Source organism: Chlorocebus sabaeus, chromosome 3 (assembly GCF_047675955.1).
Source record: "Chlorocebus sabaeus isolate Y175 chromosome 3, mChlSab1.0.hap1, whole genome shotgun sequence".
In the NCBI taxonomy this organism is placed as follows: Eukaryota; Metazoa; Chordata; class Mammalia; order Primates; family Cercopithecidae; genus Chlorocebus; species Chlorocebus sabaeus.
The window spans coordinates 14,194,447-14,211,188 of record NC_132906.1 but is presented as its reverse complement, the minus strand read 5'-3'; the positions used below and the strand labels follow the sequence as shown (position 1 = coordinate 14,211,188).

The 16,742-nt window shown below is 34.5% G+C and overlaps 1 protein-coding gene across 4 annotated transcripts in view; it reads right to left on the bottom strand.

Annotated features, from left to right (window-relative positions):
- The window catches only part of NBEA (neurobeachin), a 731,202-nt gene that overhangs the window by 229,009 nt on the left and 485,451 nt on the right, over positions 1 to 16,742 (bottom strand). For all 4 annotated transcript variants that reach the window (XM_073013351.1, XM_073013354.1, XM_073013348.1 and 1 more), the window contains one exon: positions 2,800 to 2,943. In XM_073013351.1, coding sequence (XP_072869452.1) covers positions 2,800 to 2,943 — 144 coding nt within the window. The remainder of the gene's footprint in view (positions 1 to 2,799; positions 2,944 to 16,742) is intronic.

Genomic DNA, 16,742 nt, shown 5'->3' with positions numbered 1-16,742 from the left:
GGCTAGTTTTTTGTATTTTTAGTAGAGACGGGGTTTCACCGTGTTAGCCAGGATGGTCTCGATCTCCTGACCCTGTGATCCGCCCAGGTTGGCCTCCCAAAGAGCTGGGAATAAAGGTGTGAGCCACTGCGCCCGGCCTGGGTTTTAATTTGGATTTAAGTCTCCTGTAAGGGTGACATTTTCTTTAGGCAGTGTAGCTCTGTCAGGCTACTCAGAATGACATGTTATGAGCAAGACAGAAATTATTATTAAACAAATGTTAATTTCTGCAACAGAGATAACCATGATTTGGACAATAATTTCTTAGGGCAAAAACAGTTACGTATTGATGTAACTGCATCTTTAACTAATAGCTGATTTCTTAAACTTAAGAATTCTGGCTTGTAATAAAGTTCTAAAAGTGAATTTTATGTAACCTTGTAACTATTATGTTACTCTAGATTAATAGGCTTCAGCATTTACAAAATGAATCTATTCTTATAAAATATGCAGAATATTTCTGTGGCCCTTCATAAAACATCCATCCCTTACTTCTCTTCCACGGCATTCAAGGTTCAGAGTATATTTGTGGACTGCTGTTTTTAAAATGAACTCTACAGAGTAGGCTGAGGATCCATACTTTAGGACAGCTGTAACACACAAGGATCCTGCTAGAAGAGTATGAGTTAGGACCAGGTATATTATAGATAGGAACAGGTGTGCTCAATGACAAATCCGTTAAAAGAAATTTGAGGAGTCTTGATTCAGTGAATTGGTCAGGAGTCATATAATTTGATTTTAAATAGTTTATTTCAAGCATATTTTCACTGTTCTTTAGGTATTTGAACTTAACTTTTTTGGGGGCTTTTTTCTTATAAACATAAATTAATATTAATAATTAGCTACCATTAAAGAAGAGAAATATATAAAGGTTATTAGTCTTCGTTGAATTGTGCCACTGGCATTACTGGGCAGTCTTACAATAAATTTCAAGGGACTATGCAAATCTGTATTAACTAATTAATTATCTTCAGTAGGAACAAAGGACCAGGGAGTCAATCTGAACTGTACAATTATTAAACATCTCTGCTAGCATATATGAATAGGAAAGACAACACATAATATAACAAGGGTCAGAAATAACATTTGTGAATTTTCTATATTCTTTAAGATGAAGCATGAGACCAGCAGAAAAGAAAACACATCTGGGGGCAAACAGAATCAATGACCTTCATTAGCTTAAATTTCCAAATGGCCTCAGATAAAAATCTCTGAGCTACTAAAACAAACCACGAAAACAACAAAACCAAAACTTGAACATTTACTTAAGAATTTGAGGCAAACATTTGGTCATAGACTTAAGAGTACATTTAAATCGAAAAAAAAAATAGTTTTTATAATACAGAAATGTTAATAATATAGAAATATCTAGGAACTAGCATTAGAGTAAACTTATTAAATATTTTCTTTCTTAATCTAGAAGAGGGAGAATAATGTGCTATCTCCAGTTTACAATTAACAGTAACATCTTCTCTTTGAAGATGAAAAGAGAACTCTTTCAACCAGTAGAAATAAATCACTAGAGACTTTCATAAAGCCATGCCAGATAATTTTCAGTTCCTTGTAACTAGTGTGATTTTGTGTCAAGAATTATAAATACAAGTCCACCTCTCTATTGCCACCTGCCACCTCAACCTTGTGTGGCCTGCAAGTATAGAACTAAGTCTCAGCTACTTTTTGAGACTCTGAAGCAGGAGTTTTTAAGGTGAGGTTGGGGATATAATTCTATGGACTGATTTTCAGGGGTCAGTGATCACTATAACACTGTGTACAGAACTGTATGTGCCTCTTCATGAAGCCATTTGCTTTCATCAGATTCTCAAAGTGGCTTAAAACCCAAAAAAGGTTTGGGTGAATATGCTAAGATATCCATACCCCATCTGGTCACTGTAGAATCACATCCAGAATTGATCTCAGACATATATCACGACAAGATAAAACTGAGGCAGTAGGGGAAAGAATATCTGCTGGTGGCTTAGGAATATGAGGCTACAGAACAAAACAGGAGTGGAGAGAGACATTCTTTAGAGTGACAAATGGGAGGAAATGGCAAATTCAATTGGCACCTGGGTGAAGGACCTATTGGCTCTTAAGAGTGTTGGAGACACATGTAAATCAATGAGCTTGTCATCCTGTCCCACTTCCCAATTATAATATAGGCACTTAGATGTGAATAAATGATACTATTATTATTTCTTCTATATAAAAAGTTGCTCTTCATTACCTAGAAATTTGATGATATTCATTTATTGCCAGTAACATACACATTACTTTGGGGTCTTGTCTTCAATATTAGAAATGAGATAAAGTAACTTTTTAACATTCGTGTGATTCAGCATTGTTACAACCATTGGCACTCATTCATTTAGTAGGAGACAGATTTTTTTTTTTTTTTTTGAGAGGGAGTCTCACTCTGTGGCCCAGGCTGGAGTGCAGTGGCCAGATCTCAGCTCACTGCAAGCTCTGCCTCCCAGGTTCACGCCATTCTCCTGCCTCAGCCTCCCGAGTAGCTGAGACTACAGGCGCCCGCCGCCTCGCCCGGCTAGTTTTTTTTTTTTGTATTTTTTTTAGTAAAGACGGGGTTTCATCGTGTTAGCCAGGATGGTCTCGATCTCCTGACCTCATGATCCACCCATCTCGGCCTCCCAAAGTGCTGGGATTACAGGCTTGAGCCACCGTGCCCGGCCAGGAGACAGATTTTGAATTCAGTAGCTTTGTGTTTATTTACAACAAATAGGAAAAACATATTTTAAAATTTACCTGCAAGGTTGTCGATTTCTTTCTCCTGTAGCAGACTGACTGCATCATCGTCTCCTTCCAGCATAAGTTCTGTCTCTGCATTCTGGTTCACTATTGCTTGACTTCTGAATGTTTTCTTTGACTTTACTACATCTTCTTCCGTGCCTAATCACAACGAAAATATAATAATTTAGGTTATTATGATTGTTTCTGCTTAGAGTAGGTATTATAAATAATTGATTGCTTTATGATAATTATATGCTGCGTTTACATATTACTTTATAATTATAGAACACTGTAACCTTCTTTACCTTGTTTGGTTTCCTGTGAGAAACATGGGGTGTGAGGAGTTGTAATCATCGACCCTTATTTTAAAGATGAGGAAACAGGCAGAGGAAGCTACATGCATTTTGGAGGAACCCGGCAATTGCTAATGTTAGAGAAAAGAACTCTACCACGTCTTAGGATTGGAAGCTCCATGTCTCAGGGCTCTAAGATCAGTGTATGTTGCACAACAGTCTGTACTTCACCCCAAATTTGTTTTCTTAAAATCACACTATTTTACATAATCACACTTTGTCTTAATTAGCTAATCAATTGCTAATTAGCTAATTAGAGGATCATTTTTGAAAGTGGATGAGATAGGTATGCAGAAAACAAGAAACCATTCACATGTGAGGGGAAAAATGATTATCATTGGAAAGTTACAGGAAGGCGGAGTTAGAAATGATGGAGACATAAAAGCTTCCTCATAATATCTATTTCTTTAGGAATTAGTGAAATAAATACTGGTTTTTCTGAAATGATAGCCTTATTTTGCTATATATAATAACACAAAAAGCTGGCCGGGTGCAGTGGCTCACGCCTGTAATCCCAACACTTTGGGAGGTCGAGGGGGGCGGATCACGAGGTCAGGAGATGGGGACCATCCTGGCTAACACAGTGAAACCCCATCTCTACTGAAAATGCAAAAAATTAGTCAGGCGTGGCGGCGGGCGCCTGTAGTCCCAGCTACTCAGGAGGCTGAGGCAGGAGAAAGGTGTGAACCCGGGAGGCGGAGCTTGCAGTGAGCCGAGATTGCACCACTGCACTCCAGCCTGGGCGACAGAGCGAGACTCCGTCTCAAAAAACAAACAAACAAACACCCAAAAAGCCAAAACCAAACCACATGAAAATAAGCAGAAAACCTGAAATATTGTAAATATTGCAAGATTTGATCTGGCATTAATGTATAAGTTAGAAATGAATGCATCTGAATCCCTCAAGAATTTGACTGCTCAACAAATATTTTCATAGTTACATTCAGACACCTGCTTTGGCAGGTGACAATTAATATAAAATTATCTGAACTGAAAGCAACTTTTATAAATGCATACACCACCCACACCCACACAAACACCACACACATGAAATACTTCTATATCACTTGAAGCTGAAATTCCATTTAGAAGAAAGCATTGTAATTTACTGTATTCTGTATTAGGATACAGTCTTCAAGGAGCAGCATTAACTAGGAAAATGTCTTCGTATCTCATTTGGTGTGGTGGATATATTCCTGGAAATGGGAGCCTTATAAATCAGTCCTATACGGTGTCGTATTATATTTTTAGGGGACATTACGGTGTTGAAACATAGACAATGGCTCTCCAAATGATGTCATGCCTTTGGTCGAAAGTTTACAATACTTTTGGTCAATTCACCCAGGCCCATACCATAGAACTTCCAACAGTCCATTACTGCCTACTGATATTTGCTCAACCATTGTGCTGCTGTTGTTTGAGACAGGGTCTTATTCTGTCACCCAGGTTGGAGTACAGCGGCATGATCACAGCTCACTGCAGCATCGACCTCCCAAGTTCAAGCAATCATTCTACCTCAGCTTCCTGAGTAGGTGGGACCACAGACGCATACCACAATGCCTGGCTACTTTTGTTTTTGGTAGAGATGGGCTCTTACTATATTCTCAGGCTGGGCTTGAACTCCTGGGCTCAAGTGATCCTCCCACCTTGGCCTCCCAAAGTGCCAGGATTATATGCATAAGCCACTGTGCCCAGCCTGAACCATTTTCTTGCAACTACATCTGGCTGTCATACAACTTGCACTGTAAAATAGTTAGCTTTTTTCCTTTTTGTCTTTGCATTTTGCATACTTCTTTTTCTCAGTGAATATAGGCCAATTCTGTTTGCTAAAATATGAAAAAATTGACTCAAAGGCCACCAGAGTAAAAACACATGCTGAAGAACATAGTCACATCACAATACCATTACAGAGTGTCACTGGCTGAGAGGTATAGTCTGTCATCCTAGCTCCTACTGGATAACCACATTTACAGCACATGGTTAACACATACCATAAATGTATAAAGTAATAGATTGTTAAATATATATTTTGATAAATACTTCAGAGACAAATAGTATTACAAATCAATGCTACATTGGAGGGGAGGGGAATTAAATGGGTTCCATGTGTATTGTTCTTTCACTGGCCCACAGATAATTATTATTTCTGGAATAAAAGATTGGGGATAGATCACTGAATACTTCAGAACCTTATCTTAATTCTATTTGATTTTTGGTGATATAAAGCCAGAAAAAGAGTAATCTTCTGAGGGTAGCTATCTTTATAACTTGTTTGCTTCCTGGGCAAACAGAAATACAGAGCTTGCATCATTTGAGAACAAAAGAGGCAAATCCAATGACTAATAATTCAGAAATCTCTCCTGAGGTCTTCTTAGCTCTATTTCTGGACTTTGCCTGAATACTATTAACTGAACATTTCTCTTACTGAGCTAATTGTCTCTTGCTCCTTCTCCTCCTCGTATTTTGGCCAACCATGTACTTTAGCAGAAACCTAGGCATTCATCCTCCATGGTGACTGCCACGGCCCTAGTTCAGGCCATCACTGTTTTTGGTCTAGAGGGTGTCAACAGTTGCCTTACTCACACCACCTCCCATACTTTTGTCAGAGTGATTTTTATAAAACACAAATAAATTGAGGATATTTTCCTATTAAAATTATTCATTAACTCCTCCCAATCAAGTATACCTAAAGCAAGACTTAGACTGGAGGATAAAATCCAAACTTCTTAGTATGGCTTACCAAGGCCTTTTATCCTCTCATTACCAGTTCTGTGTTTTCACCAAACCCTCCTCAGCAATATTAGACCACTTATAGCTTCCAAAATATGTCATGCTTTCACATACCTCTTTACCCACGCTAATGTTATTCCCTCTGCAGGGTATGTTACTACCTTTCCTCCTTGGCCTGGCTAATTGCTACTTGCCCTTCAAAACCCACTTGCTTCAGTTGTCTTTCCTAACAAACCCTACCGCACATTCACAGCTTACACTAATTCAACTGCACTGTATAGGTGTTACCTATTATGTGTCTGTCCTCTCCACTAGGCTGTAGTCCCATTTCTGTAGCTTCAGTGCCTGGCGCCCAGCAGTTGTACCACAAACATGTGCTGAACTGAAGTTCAAGTTCACCCCACCACCCTATTCCCTTCTCTGATTTCTTAAGAGCCCTGGTGTGCTCTTTCCCTTACGCTTCTACCACACCTCTTGAACCGTGCTACTGCAGAATTTATAGGTATTGTAACTGCTTGCTTATTTATCTCCACAAAAGCCTCCAAGTTCCTTCATGCCTGGAAACATGTTTTTGTCTTGGTATTCTCAGTACTTAGCACGCTGCCTAGCACAGAGCAAATCTTTAAAAATCCTGAATAAATGTATAACCTCAGACATTACAGTTACCTTTGCCTATTTCAAAAGTCTGAAGTTCCCAGGATATCTCGGAGTCTCAGTGAGTTGCCTTTAGTTTGTGACAAGCCGGAGAATCTATGTATTTACAGGAAAAAGAACTTGTTTTTTTACAATAAAGTCAAAAAAGTCTTTTAAGTGTGAGTAATCTAATAAAGCAAGTTTTTCCTTATATAAAAATCAGGGGCAATCTTTGTCAGTAAAAAAAGCTTTATATTACTTTTGTATTACCAAAATAAATATTTACCAATGAAGAAAATGTAGTAGAAGAAAGGTGAGCTCTGAAATGTATATCAAGCTTTCAATTTTATCCCTTCTGGTTTTAAAGTAGTAAAACAATCATGACTTTAAAAGATATATAGTAAACTAATCCATATCAACACACTAAGCTTATCATCCTTGTTCAAGTGTTATCAGTTTGCAGCTCAGCAAACTTCCTGATTTTATGGTACTGCACCAAACATTTATCTAAATTAAAGTGTATGAGATCTAAAGGTGCTTTTCAATCACAATATCCTTTATGAATTAGAGTTTCATTCATCAAAATTACAGGCAAAAAGAGGTAAGGTCTCAAAGGGCTGTCTCATTACAAGGCTTGTAAACACTGTCCTTAGGAAGAATTGGTTTAACACCCAACAAATCAAAATCTGATTGGGAAGAGAATTTATTTGAGATCATCTATCTTCAGAAGACTGTTGGACCGAGTGCACTTTTTGGCCTCTTTAGCCATTCATCAAGAAATTAACAAGCGAATACCACAAACTACCAGAACGCCTTGGATCTGAAAATGTATACTATGTGTAAAGCTGGGTAGGATAGACATATATATGTGCTATGGCCTATGAAAACATTAAAATACCAAAAAATTTAAAAGTTTAAGGAGAAAAAATGCCACTGAATTATAGCTCAAGGAAGCTAAATCCAAAATCACACTTATGTTATTTTCTATATCATGTGACAACACATGAAAGCACTCTATAGACTGACTTCTGAGTAAATATATAGATATAAAGCTCTGTATATGAAAATGTTATGTAATACAGAATATTGCATTGCACAAATCTAAAGTTCCTTTTTCATAAAATTTCTATTAATAACCAAGAATCCATGTGAAAAAGGTATATTTTAAAGGTGAAGTAACAGCAGAACTAAAATGTTTCTAGTATTGTTACTATATTCCAGTATTATTGTTACTCTTATTGCGATATTTTAAATTACCATTTTAAAGTTTGTTATTTTAAATAAGCATAAGTTAAAATGCAGAAATGACAAACTGGAGATATTAGCTCCTCTTAATGATATCAAAGAATATGTCTACCTGGAATGGCCACACGATCAAGGCAAAGCAATTAGTTCATGTGCTCTTTATGTTCTTTTCTATCGATAAAAATAAACAATTAATGTAAAGAAAAATATAGTATTTTATTTCTGTTTAAGAATTCCTCCTATAATCAACTCTAAAACATCTATACTAATAAAGAAAAAAGTAATTAACAACAATAGGTTAGCTATAAATCATATGTGTGGCTAACACACATAAAAAAGAGATATAACCCCATAATAAGCCAGTTTTAGTGTAGACTCAGCTTTTCACCAGCTTATGCTATTATTATTTATATTGACTGTGGAACTATGGTGTTTTCATTTATTGAAAGTTATATATAGGTATATTTATGGGTATTTATATATACTTATATACATAGTATATATACATAGTATATATATAGTTATATATAGATGTATTTATTGAAAAGTTATATATAGGTATATTTATATAGGTATATAGAGGTATATATGTATATCTATCTAATATATATCAACCATGGAATAATATATTTTCAATGTTATTTTATTTGTATCATTTAAACATATGGTCTAAAGCTCATGATCTAGCCTCTGCTTATTTAACCTCACTATTTTACTGATTTGGCTTCTTTGCACTTAATATTCTCTAAAAGCTGAATGTTTTTGTCTGTATACATGCCACGTTGTCTCAAATCTTTAAGTCCGACGTATGTAATTTCTTTTACATAAAATCTCTTACGTGCCTTTTCCTTCAGGATTCAGTCAGGTTGATTATTTCCATCTCTGTATAACATTTGTATCTTAGAAAGAAGTCATCATATCTTATCATTGTTCATTTTTGGAGTGTTTTTAGTTTAGGGATTCTCTACTGGACTTTAATTTCACTTGTCAAAATGGTACTAAATGTTTGTTGAGTAAATGAAAACACATAAACACAATTTACATATTAGTCATTTTACATGCACATTACTTGTTACTTTTCATGTACTTTACAGTTACCTCATAAGTGGGAGAGTTGGACTATTTGATATGCCATGCATAAGTTATTGTTCCCCATCAATATCCATTAGAAACATATTTAAAAAATTCAGACCAATCTCTTAATTTCAGTTTCCAAATTTGCAGAAGAGTAATATTAAGTATTTTCCACATTTTCTTTCACAGGATCATTGCAAAGTTAAAATGAGACAATGGAAATGTGTGGAGATTGTTTACATAGTACGCTTTCAAAAATGTTTATTAAATTTTTGATAAAATAAAACAAGAGGGTAAAAAGCATACTGAGTACATAATTAAAACTGAAAAGGAACATAGTTAATGCTGTATTACTTATAATAGTTTTGCATAAGATTTATGTAAAGAGGGGAAAAGAAAAGCTGGCTTATCTGAGGATTAAAAAACTCAAGATAAAGCATGAGTCTATGGTCTTGGCACAATACCTATCCAACATCAGGTATTCAACAAGTGATAGTTTTCTTTCCTTCAGTTGGAGTTAATATTCTTCCTTCCACCATGCTGTTATAACAGTGTTTGTATTAATTAAAGCATGAATGAGCCTTCAGCGCTTCCACTAGATTGGATGCTCCCTGAAGACAGGAAGGATAGCATGAAGTACAAGTGTTATGAAGTAACACCTTTGGAAATTGAATGTAGTATAAATAGCTTACATTTTAAATGTAATGTATGTTTTCCATAACTATTTTATTCATTTAAAGATATTATTAAATAAAATTATAGCACCAATGTATTTGACATGTACTTTTAATTTTGCATACAGATATTTAATAATATAAATATGTTTAGCATCTTGGACACTTGAAGGAAAAGAACTGCTTTCTCAAGAAGAGATAATGCATTTAATATAGGCTTCCTTTCATCTTTGGAAAAAGATCTTTGGGAGGACACTGGCAAAATTGAAATCTGGTCTAATTTTATTTTTACCTAAAGGTATTATCAGGTAATTCTGTTTCTAAACACTCAGAAATCAGTTGGACACAGAAGAAATTCTTTTCATTATACACCATTTCTCAATTTTTTTTTTTAGCTTGTTCAATGTATTTTGACAAAGTCTACCACTCTTTTAGTAGGAAGAAATGTTGCAATTCATTTCCAAACCTAAATACTTTTTAAAGTGCATTAATTACATGAATACTTCAGGAAATTTTAAAGCTTACTTTTTTCTCATTAAAACTTAAGTCTGAGCAACAAATACCTTTTCAGACTAGTGCTTTTAGTAACTATATATGATGTTATTTAATTTCCACTAAAAGGAAAAAGATTTAAGATAAATCTACCTCTCAGAAAATTACACTAGATATGACATAATCTTGTGCAATAATATGTATGAATCAATCTATTACTGAGAAGTTTACAATTTTGAATATTTCAAAAAAACCTGAAAGAATGCTTTTTCTTATACTGAGGAACCTAGTGTTCAAAAACATTTTATGCTTGCCTATCTGTGAGATAAAAGTGATACACATTAGAACAGTCTACTGTAACAATCATTTACTAATAAGTAAATATTTTTCTTTGTAAATCATCTAAATTCAAATTTTAATTTTGTGTTTCACTTTATAACATATAGTGTATCCTTCCTTAAGACAAAAATTATGATAATAGGAAAGATCACTTTTCTAATGAAGATTAAGGGCAAAAAATTAAATCATCTTCTTTATAAAACAGCATTTTTTTTTTAAAGAAAGGAAAACAGACCTTTCAATAGAAAAATCCCAATGGCAAAAATTGTTAGTGATACTGAATAAAAACACTAAATTAGAATGACCAGAAATCTCAAGCATTTTTTCACTCTTTTATACCTGATACTGAGTCAGAAGCCTCAGTTTATCAATATAAAATTATTTTATGAAAGCAAGTATTCCTACACATGAAATAGACTGTTTCCATTTGTTGTTCCAAACACATTCTAAGTAAAAATCTGAGTATTTACTAAGCAAATTTAATAAATACAGATATAAAGTCTGGATAGTTCAACCATCCAATTCCTTCTTTCTTAGTTGTGGATATTTTAGTTTGAATGAGTTGGATCTAACCATGATTTCCAATTCAATTTAATTTTGTTGACAGAGAATATATTGAATAATCCAAAATAGATATTATCTATACCACTATAAAATTAAAAACCTAAGACACCAGCTTCAAATTTATAATAAACTTGGTTCAAAAATGCTATTCCTTACATGGATCAATAATTCATGACACTTATGGTCCATTTTAGCACATGACTATATTACATAAAAGTCAGAGTACAGCATCTTATGTATTTTTACCAAAAAGGAACTTGTACAGACTTTTATTTTAAACTAGATATAAATATTACATCTTTAGGTAGGCTATGTTTTGAAAAGCTGGGGGAAAACAGTTCAGTGGTATAGTAAATGTGCAGCATTAGCAATCTGGGAATTAACACATGGAAATTATTCCAAGTGTTAAATTTGTATTCAGATTAGTTATGCTTGTAAACAATTTATTGGAATTTAAGAAAGAAGAGAAGAAAATGGCTACCTAACACCAACAGTTATTGCTCACTGGAAAAGGACATCAAGGACACTTGCAAGCAAAAGAATTGGATCAATATTAACTTGATTTTCATTTCATGCTTCCCCAACTCCAGTAAGCTGACAATATACTCTGATTATGTGAACTGCCTCAGAGTAACACAGAAAAGGTTATTAGAGCAAGAGGTGGAAATGGAATGCACTTTTTATATTGACAGGCCTGCTAATAGAGTATACTGATTTTCAAAGACATGCAATGCATTTTTACAATTTGGTTCTGACAGCAAAAACAGAATTTCATTTTATTCCTAATTCAAAATATTCATAGGTAAGCAATATTTTTTAGAGCAGACCAACAAATGGGAAATTCATAAACAGCATTTTTAAACAGAAAAATGCAATTAAAAAAGTACAAGAAAATATTATTGAATTTAAGTGAAGCACTATATAAGTATGAAATGTTAACTTAATAATCTTAATGGAGTCAATGTAGAAAACTGCATTCTATGCTTTTTAAAGAAAATTTGATAAACCATATTTTAAGAATATACATGATGGTAAATGCAGACTCTCTCCACATTTTAGACTGGATATTACTTGGTAGGATTTCGATTAGCCATGAAGTTAAGATTTTTAATTATTTAAAATGGGATTTCATTATATTAAAAATCACAGGGCACATTTTACTTGTGAAAAAACATAATAAAACATATAGAAAACCTGGGTCATTTTGGAACTCTCTAAATATCATAAAGAGCAGAGATGATGCATTATTCATCTTTGTGACTATATGAGTACATTGCTTAGCGTTTGGTCCCTATGATAAAATACATACAGAAAAAGACTAACATGAAATAAATACATGAAAATGATAAAGACGGCTATCTTTACATGGATGTCTTCTTTAAATGTTTTTGGCATGTTTTTTTTTTTTTTGGTATTTCCTATGATAAGCATATGTTTTTCTGAAAGAAAGTAAGAAAAGGAGGGAGGCAGGGAGGGAGGCACAAAGGAAAGGAACCTGTATCATGTACCAAGACGTGTAGATGGCTGGTGAGCAACAGAATGTGAGTTAGAAAGTCTGGCAACCATTAGAATGAAAGCAAAGATTAACTGGACAACCTGAGAATGGGCTGCGAGGGTGGGGAGACATTCTTGCACATTACCTCAGGAATGATGCTTAGTGTCTTCTACTTCTTCTTCTTCTTCTTTTTTTTTTTTTTTTTTTTTTTTTTTTCCACATCTAGCATTCCTTGTTTACTAGGGTTTTAAACTTTTTCCATTTCATGTATTTTCAAATAGGAGACAAGTTTATTTTTCCATCTTGCAGATGGCCTATGCACTAAGACAATATTCTCAGTTTTTTATCTCAATCCAATTATTTAGTGATTTTTGTATCCCTCTGGCACATTTAGTAAATGTCAATTCCCTATTTGATCATTGTGATGGAGCGGCAATTTTTGTGAAGGTGACCTGGGTCATGAAGGTAGGGGAAGGAGCCAGCAAGAAGTCAAAGAATTAAGATGGCATTAATGACAACACAGCCTTCATTTGGGATATGGCATATCCCAAACATATAGGCTTTGATAGGTCATGCAAGTTAGCATTTATATTATAATTACATTATGCTAAAAATGAATGGTGGTTTTGCTCTACATAGCATTAACAACCAGAAATCAGATTACTATAGATTAGAATTTTCAATGAAGAATTTACGATAAGAATTTTAAAAATGTGAGGGAGAAAATCATGTTTGTATAGACAATTTAAGGAAAATAAACAGAGACAATAAATACGGGCTGGTTTTCCATGAGAGGCTTGGTGTCTTCTTTTAAGGCTATCACAAAGTCCAATGTGGACAATTCACTTTAAAAGTGTGAGATGGTGGAAAATGGGGGCAGGAGACTTTTGAGACAGGTAAGCAATTGGCCCAGAGACATGGAAGAAAGAGATAATTTTAAGTCTCTTTAATTATTAAAAAATGAAATATCTAAGTGATGGTGCTGATACAGATGATCTAAAAGCACTTTTTAAAACAACAAAACATTTAAAAATATTTTCCTAAATGGCACAGAATACATATCCTCGGAATGATACTAAGTTAATCTGTTCTGATGTATCTTTACAGACAACAGGTTAGAAGCGTCAACCAAATATTAGCAGGTAAACTTTACAGCAGGGAAATGTTCAGTAATGCCCTTACAGTTAAGGAAATTCCAAATGCATTTACTACAACACACTGTAGAGTAAGAGACTGGTATTTGGATTGAGTTTTAGCTTTATCTATCATTTATTATTTAGCACATCAACTAATTTCTATGGTTTGTCATTTTCCAAATAAAAATCATTTAATGACAATCCCCTTCACAGCAGGGCCACCACTGTGTTTCAGCCTCATCTTCACACCATTTCCCCACACTATCCTGTGTTCCATTATTCAGTACCATTTTCCATTCCTTGAATACATTATGTTGTATTATGTGGTCCCTTTTTCCACAATGCCACTCTGGCACTCATTGGCTTGGGAAGACTTCCATTCATCCTTTTGACTCCAGCTAAAATATATTTCTTCAGTTAGGCAACCCTCTTTACTGAGCTCCCATAACATTTTTAATATACTTAGATGAAAATATTATAATTGTATATTGTAATCACTTATAAATGTGATTGTGTGTACACTTTACCAAAAATTAGTCTACAAGAAGCAAGATTTTGAACAATGATCTAAATTAGTTCCATGCCAGTCAGTAATTTGGAAATACCATCCTTCTAGACCTATTTTATAGAAAATCCATCCTTCAATGTTGTTACCCAAAGTGATGAACAGCATGGTTAAAATCTGTTTGTATACCTTAAAATTAATCAATTATCGGGCTGGGCGTGGTAGCCGATGCCTGTAATCCCAGCACTTTGGGAGGCCAAGGCGGGTGGATCACCTAAGGTCAAGAGTTCGAGACCAGCCTGGCCAACATGGTGAAACCCCGTCTCTACTAAAAATACAAGAATTAGCTGCGCATGGTGGCGCATGCCTGTAATCGCAGCTACTCAGGAGGCTGAGGTGGGAGAATCACTTGAACCTGGGAGGCGGAGGTTGCAGTAAGCCAAGATCGTACCATTGCACTCCAGCCTGGGAAACAAGAGTGAAACTCCATCTCAAAAAAAAAAAAAAAAAAAAGGAAAAAAGTCAATTATCAATTAAATAAAAAAGAGCAACTGAGTAATAAGCACAAAGAATTGTATTAATGTGAATGTTCCAAATGGAACTGATAGAAGATCTGATTCTTATCCTCAAATGGTTTTTATCTAGGAATATGAAACATCTAAAATAAAAATACTTTCTGAAACCTTTACGAAGTGACTTGTCATCAAATGCCAAATATTAAGGCCATTCAAAGGAGTAAGGGTCCTTCATGTCTCCATGCCATGATAATTTCTGTTATCACCTCTGCCTTTACTCCCCTGATAACCTGGCAAATTCATAATCTTGAGGCAATTCATAAGCCTTTACTTGTTTGAAGCCTACTCCAACCAGACTCAGTAAGTCACTGTCTCTCCCTGTGCCCCTTTAGGAACTACTACATCCCTCTATGACAAATGTTTATTTTCTTTATTCCTTTCCACTGGACTAGGGTTATTCAAACTTTGGTACAATCGATATTTTGGGATGGAATTTTGCTGTTGTCATTGTGGGCAGCTCTCCCGTATGTGGTAGGGTATTTTAGGCAGCATTCCTGGTGTCTACCAATTAGATGCCAGCAGTGCACTCCTACCCCCACCCCTGTTGAGAATCACTACACTAAACCATGTGCTGTTAGACGGAAGAAACTGATTGTCTCAATCTCCAAATCCAGCATCTAGCATGTGCATAGTGTGTAGAAGTTATTCAATAAATGCTTTTAAATTAATAGTTACTCAAGTCCTCTGAATCTGTATAAAGTCTACAAGCTGAACCTTCGACAGAAAACTAAGTGGCTTGTTAGAACATTTATTAATATGAAAAATGCTATATAATATCTGTAAAATGTATTTTGTAAGGATATTTTGTAACAGCCTTTATATAACCCATTTAAATTATTTTAAGAGACTGTAAAAACTATTGGTGAAGACAAGGCTATGATACTAAAATATGACACTACACCAAAAAGAGCTGACAGACACTTCCTGCATGTCTTTCCCTCTCTCTTTTTAAAAATTTACATCATTGACTTTCAATAAACGATTTAAACCATAACCAGATTACCTATTTCATTCCAAACAAGGAGATCCAATTAATAATACTCAAACCAAAATGGAGTTTTCAATGAACAACAATGAAGAGGTTTACCAGTGTTTCTACATAATAGAACCAATAGGTTATTAGGTTTTAAAAAATCAAGTCATCTCTCTCACATGTTATAAGAACTAAAAAGTCTTTGAAAAATGTAATCAGATTACTTGATAGCTTCTTTCTCAACAATTGTATAGCCGTCTTAGTATTTTTCTATTCTCACTGCTTTTCTTATTCTTGATGACTGAAAGTAGCACATTACAGTAGCCATGCATATACCATCAAAACTAATTTAATTCCAGATTCATTACAGAGCTGCTTTTTATTCATCAAGGTCATATCTTGATGGTTTCACAAGCTTAGATAAATCAGGTGTTAAGCAGACACATCTCTGAGGAACATAAGAATGTTCTCATTTGCAGTTCTCAGCATATCTTATTATTTATTGCCGAAGAAATGACTGATTAACTTTGTCATTTTCGCTCCATGTTTTTTTTTCCTCAGGCTGAAGCAGACTACTCTCTTCTATGATGTCTGATCAGACCTATTTAAGATGATGTCTTTGATCACAGACATGGAGGCACTTGTAATCTTAGGTTTTGATGAAATATTGTTCCACTGTAATTTTATGAAAGGGCAACAGAGGCCTAAATAATAATTGACAGTCAACAAAGACAATCAAACTTATTAAGATTTTGTAGCATTCTTTGACAACTACAATACTGACATGCTAGAAATGCACCAGAATTTGACTAGTCTAAGTTTTATTCTAATATATAAACAATATACAAAACCCTCCTTTTTCGACCATTTCCCTATTAGCTAATTTGCTCAAAAGAAAAAGAATTCTGCAGATCAGAAGATGAGTTTATGAGTTTTAAAATATTTTCCTTATACTGTTCCATTGCTATGGTCTGTAAAATTCATGGTAATCAATGAAATTTTCACTTGTATGAGATTTTACTATTAGAAAACACCTAAATAACACATTAAATACCTGCAAAATTAGAACACTAACCATCAGGGAAAAAATTACATGCCTCTAGGTTTTCATTAATCACATTCCAACACCAGAGGCTGAAAGTATATCAAATCACACAAAATCTTTTGCAC